The sequence below is a fragment of the Sardina pilchardus genome, chromosome 9, assembly GCF_963854185.1.
Source record: "Sardina pilchardus chromosome 9, fSarPil1.1, whole genome shotgun sequence".
Taxonomy (NCBI): Eukaryota; Metazoa; Chordata; class Actinopteri; order Clupeiformes; family Clupeidae; genus Sardina; species Sardina pilchardus.
In genome coordinates, this window is record NC_085002.1 from 21,822,494 (window position 1) to 21,827,493 (window position 5,000).

General features: G+C 44.9%; 1 protein-coding gene across 6 annotated transcripts in view; it reads left to right on the forward strand.

Moving 5' to 3' along the window:
* LOC134093059 (transcription factor SOX-13-like) overlaps positions 1 to 5,000 on the forward strand; it is a 26,636-nt gene that overhangs the window by 10,081 nt on the left and 11,555 nt on the right. For 4 of the 6 annotated variants that reach the window (XM_062546337.1, XM_062546340.1, XM_062546341.1 and 1 more), the window contains exons 2-4: positions 308 to 403; positions 2,635 to 2,857; positions 3,214 to 3,295. In XM_062546337.1, coding sequence (XP_062402321.1) covers positions 308 to 403; positions 2,635 to 2,857; positions 3,214 to 3,295 — 401 coding nt within the window. Of the gene's footprint in view, positions 1 to 217; positions 404 to 2,634; positions 2,858 to 3,213; positions 3,296 to 5,000 lie in introns of those variants that run through there. The other 2 variants (XM_062546339.1, XM_062546343.1) reach the window with 2 other exon arrangements.

The following is a 5,000-nucleotide window of genomic DNA, read 5'->3' on the forward strand; positions in this document are numbered from 1 at the left end:
GAGACACAATGTTCTATGTCCTCCTAGATCAGCTGTGTAAAATAATTAGGAGCATTCCATATTTTATTTGTTTTAAAAAACCACAGCTTGTCAAACACTAGCAGACTCGTCCAGACTCTTCCGCGTCAGGCTTTCATTTTATGCAAATACTGATGTTATGGCCTACAAAAAGCCTCCACTCAAAGCCAGTGTTTGTAGTCCAGCACACAAGGTGATGACAGACACCAGCAGCACCACAGAACTGGTGTGTGTGTGTGTATGCATGCAAGTGTGTGTTCCGATCTGTTTCTTTTTCGCGCTACTACAGCACCATGGCCTGCATCCCCAGTTACCTGCATTGGCAGTCAACAGTTAGCTCCATGGGCTTTGCATGTGGGACAAGTGCCAGTCACAAACTCAGCAGGTTCGTAAAAAAAAAAAGTTTTCTCTCTCTCTCTCTCTCTCTCTCTCTAGGTAGAACTGTCAGATTTCCAGGGTTACGTGGGTTTTGTGGATTGCCGTTATGGCCTTTTTTTCAGCGGCTGAGTGGTCTGTTACTGACCACAGATGTTGCGCCATGGTGGGAGGAGGGTGCACTGTCTGTCAGGCGAGGTCGGGCTTCCTCCCTGCTCTCTCTCTGTCGCGTGTAAAGAATGGTGGTCTCCGGGCAGGGGCACATCAATCAAGGGCATGCTGTTTCTCTCAAGTCTGTGTTTGTGTCTGAGGTGTCCGTGGGGGAAGTGTTCAAACGCAGGTGTTTTAGAGAAAGCCTTTTTTTTTTGTTATCATTATTGTTTATGTGAGATAAAGATGTAAGAGAAAAAAAGCAGAACAATTTGCATCCACTGATCCTTTGGGCCAAATATAGGTATTCATTTCTCAACCTGTTTGGTAACCAAAACAGTTGCGCAGATCAATATGACAGTAGTATTTGATGTCAGATGGGTTGGCTTGAATATGAGCTACTGGATCTGATGTTATCTATCCGTGGTCGTTATGTTGACAGTTGTATTAACGGCTTCCGTCGAAGTCTGCTTTCGTGTCTATTGTGCCCTATTATGCTAACCAAAATCCCAGACCATGATCCTCAGTGTGGGTTTATCTTTAGTTTACCTATTAATACGTTCACAGAACGTGCGGTGCCTTTGTTTCAGGCAGAACACTTCTCCCGTGTTCAGTTTAGTATGTTTTTATTGCACTGTCTGTCAGTCAGGGATGCCAAGTATGTTCCTATTTGTTTTAGGTTTGACCTGTCAAGTCCACAGTGTCCGCATATACCATTTTTATGAGGCGGTGTTAACATGGGCGTTTAGAGGGATGGTGTCCGGACCGTCTTTGGTTTCATGAGGTTGTTAGTGGGTGGTCGCGTAGCCATCATTCCAGGATGACATCAGGTGAAAGTCTTGGAATGACACCTGTCTTCTGCAGAATTGCAATTGTGTGTGTGTGTGTGTGTGTGTGTATGTCTCTATGTGTGTGTCTCTGTGTGTGTCTCTGTGTGTGTGTGTGTGTGTGTGTGTGTGTTTGTTTGTTTATGTGTTGGGATGACTTTTATATCTACTAACCAAAACCCTTCAGTAGTGCATTCAACAGCAGTGACATCCAAAAAGCCTTGGCGAGGCTTGTCTCCCCAGAAGCTCTAAAGAGGAGCACTATCTTTAGGTCCAAACACTTGCAGCTTTTTGTGTCGGAAGCGTAAATGCTGATAAGTAACTAACAGAATAAATAAATAAATAAATAACTCCGCGCGCTGCGCTGGATTCACTGTAGGGTGACCGCTGGCGGTGCGAGCCGTGAGGCAGCGTTCGGTCGGCACATTCCGCACACATTGTTAACCCGGCGAGCTTCCTGTAGCCGGCCACCGCTGTCCTCCTCATGCCCATTGTTCAACACTTCCTTTGTTCCCTCTCGGCAACAATGGATTTCTCTTTTTTTTTTCTTACATATATTATATATATACATATGTGCGTGTGTGTGTGTGTGTTTGTGAGAGAGAGAGAGAGAGAGAAAGAGAGAGAGAGTGTGACTCTCCCCCCTTGTTCAGGCTTGTTTTCTTTCCTTTTACAGTGCGTAGGGTGGAAGTTGTGGCGTTGGGGGTGGGGGGGTTTACAAACTGATAGAGTTCACTAGAGTTTATTCTTTTTTTTCTCCTCACTCCATCGTTCTTCCTCTGTCGACTAGTTATCGGCCGGCGGTGTTACTTGAGAGCATTGTGATTGGGAACTGTCACTGTCCCCCATCTACAGGGCTCTATTGTTGTGCATGCAAAGCAGTCTGCCAGTGAATCAGAACTCCTTTGGCCAGATGAGATTGGGTCGCCGTGCCAAAATAGCAGGCCCTCGTTATGAGATAAGAGAACAGGTAGACCGCAGAGGGGGGGAGAATGTGCCTTGGTATCAATCTGGCAGTCGGATTGGCACATATACCCATGGTTGTGTCGCACTCATCACTTGCATAAGCTTACAATGCAGTGTTGTCTACCATTCTTTTGGGTTTTAAAGGTTGCAGCTGCATGCTTTCTTTCTTTCTTTCTTTCTTTCTTTCTTTCTTTCTGGTATGGACAGGAAATTAGATTTTGGGATCACGTTGATGGCGCACCTGTCTGCACACCAGTGTGTGTATTTAAGCTCTGTCTGTGGCCCCGTCTCTGTCCAGGATGTGCGAGCCCAGCTCTCCCGCGTTGCGTCCCTACGCCAGTGATGTGACCATGGTGGGCGTCAGCATCAAGCAGGAGGAGGAGGAGTCCAGCAGTCTGGGCGGAGCCTCCAGTGAGGGGCGGGAGCCCCAGCGCTCGTCTCCAGTCGACAATTGGTCCTCGCCGCTGCCCGTCGAACGGGCGGATGAGAAAGCCACACCCCCCAGCCGCCCTCCGACCACAGTATGTCCCTGTTTACGATGCTTATGCCGTAACACAATGTACTGTGCGAGACCTGTCTGCCGAAAGATACAGGGATACAAGGATACAAAGAGGTTTATTTGTCACATGCATGTGATTACTAAAGTAAAGAATGCAGTGAAATGCGTCAGTTTCTTCGCCTGTTGTGCATATGGAGGTGGGGGGGGGGGGGTAGTAGAGAGGGGCAGGATAAGTGCAAGAAGCATTCACGTGCACGGGGGGGAGGGGTTAGAGTAAGAGCTGCAGGGGGTGAATGATGTATGCGTGTATAAAAGTGAAGTTGTTTAGGGGTTGGGGATATGGGGCAGTACTCAGACCAATCTGTCCCTTCCTTCCAGGAGGGCTCACCACTCCGAGAGCAGGACCAGGGGGTGACCAGCAGCTTCAAGCATCAGGACGCCCAGTCCAACGGCGGTGAAGGTGAGTCACACCTGCGCTCACCACAGGTCGTCGCAGGTAGCTCAGGTAGCTACTCAGGTGGCAGTCTTGCCTCACTGCTCACCTGAGGTGCATTCAAATTCACTGTCCGAAAGTTCCCTGGCAAACACGTCTGTCTGAACAGATGCATTTGAATGATTTTTGTGCTAACACAATGGAATGGTCTCAATGTAAAGCTTTGTGTTGATACCCCATGTCAATGGAAAGCTAGCTACCCTTCTCAAATTGTTTTGCGAGTATTCACAAACGTTTGTGGAAAACAGAAAACTGTTTGCTTACAGCTGCCTATGAATGCTAATTTTAACACAACTCTGGTTTAATGAGTTTTTATTCCTCCAAGCGCTAGCAAAGTAGAGAGATTCAAACCACAGACACCTAGATCAACTAGATAATTAAATGAAAAAAGAACTTGACATAGATAACTTGTGTTTCATGTATAATATGGGTTTTGTGAACAAAAGAGGCAACATAACTCAAGTAAGGGTATTTAGCTGTTGTCACTTGCATACTGTATAATACATGGACACTGCCCAGTCTTGAGGAGATTTTAGTAAATATTACCAACTGACCAATGCGTTTCTTCTTTCTCCTTCATCTTTGACGTGCTTTTGTGAAAGGCCTTTGTCTTGGAATGGCTAGGGAGAGCCATTTATCTGAACAAATGTATGAGCAGGTCACACAGTCAGCCGAGAAAGGCCATCCCTTCTGCTACTGTTACCTGTTCATGCCACCACAATAGGGGCATCAATGGCCGATTTAATCAAAGGCATTTAATTGTTCGTATAATGGAATGGCTGAAACTGTAGTTTGTGACCTACAATTCGGTGCTTTTTTCCCCCGTGTTCTTGCACAAAAAAATGTAGTTGGCTTTAGTGAAACTAGTTAACGTTGCGTAGATTTTCAAAAATAAAATACTTTTAATAGATCTTTTTTGTTGTTGTTGACTTTGAAAGCATTATGGTGTTTTCCAGGGCTCCTGTGACATTTCACAAAGCCATTGTGGCCAGTCCCTCCTGTCACTACTGTTTCCTGACCACCATGAGTGACTCATGAGTGCTCGTCTTTAAACTCCGCCCACATGGGTTTTATTGCGTATGACATTTAACCGCACGCTGTTTTATTACAGAGCACATTTAACCAGAGGTGCAGGGCCTTGCAAATGATTCAGTCCTCTGAAGGTCACCACAATATTCTCAGTTACAGAAGATGCATATTACTCATATAACATATATGCACATATTACACATATATGTACACAAACACATATACACTATGAACATTAATGCTCTAGTCAAAGGTCATAGAGGTTGATTATCTGTGAATAATAACATATACATACAATATTTGTAATACATACAATATTTGCCTTAGTATTCAGCGAAACTGTTTTTATTCCTCAACCCCAGGTATCACTTCTTTGAGCCTACTTGCTCATTAATGATATATATTTATTGCTTATATAGCTTATTTATAATAATTATTGTATATAATTAAGCACTACATGGAGTGGTCGAAGTAGAGATCTCCTCCTGAGTATAAAAATGAGGGCCGTCAGTCCAGTTGTGAAATGACACACAAGATGTTGCAAAGCGCTGCACCTGTTCTTGGCAAGGATTCACCAGATATAAATAGGCACAAGCTATTTATCGCCGTTGATGTAGAAGTCAACCTAATACAGCACATTTGA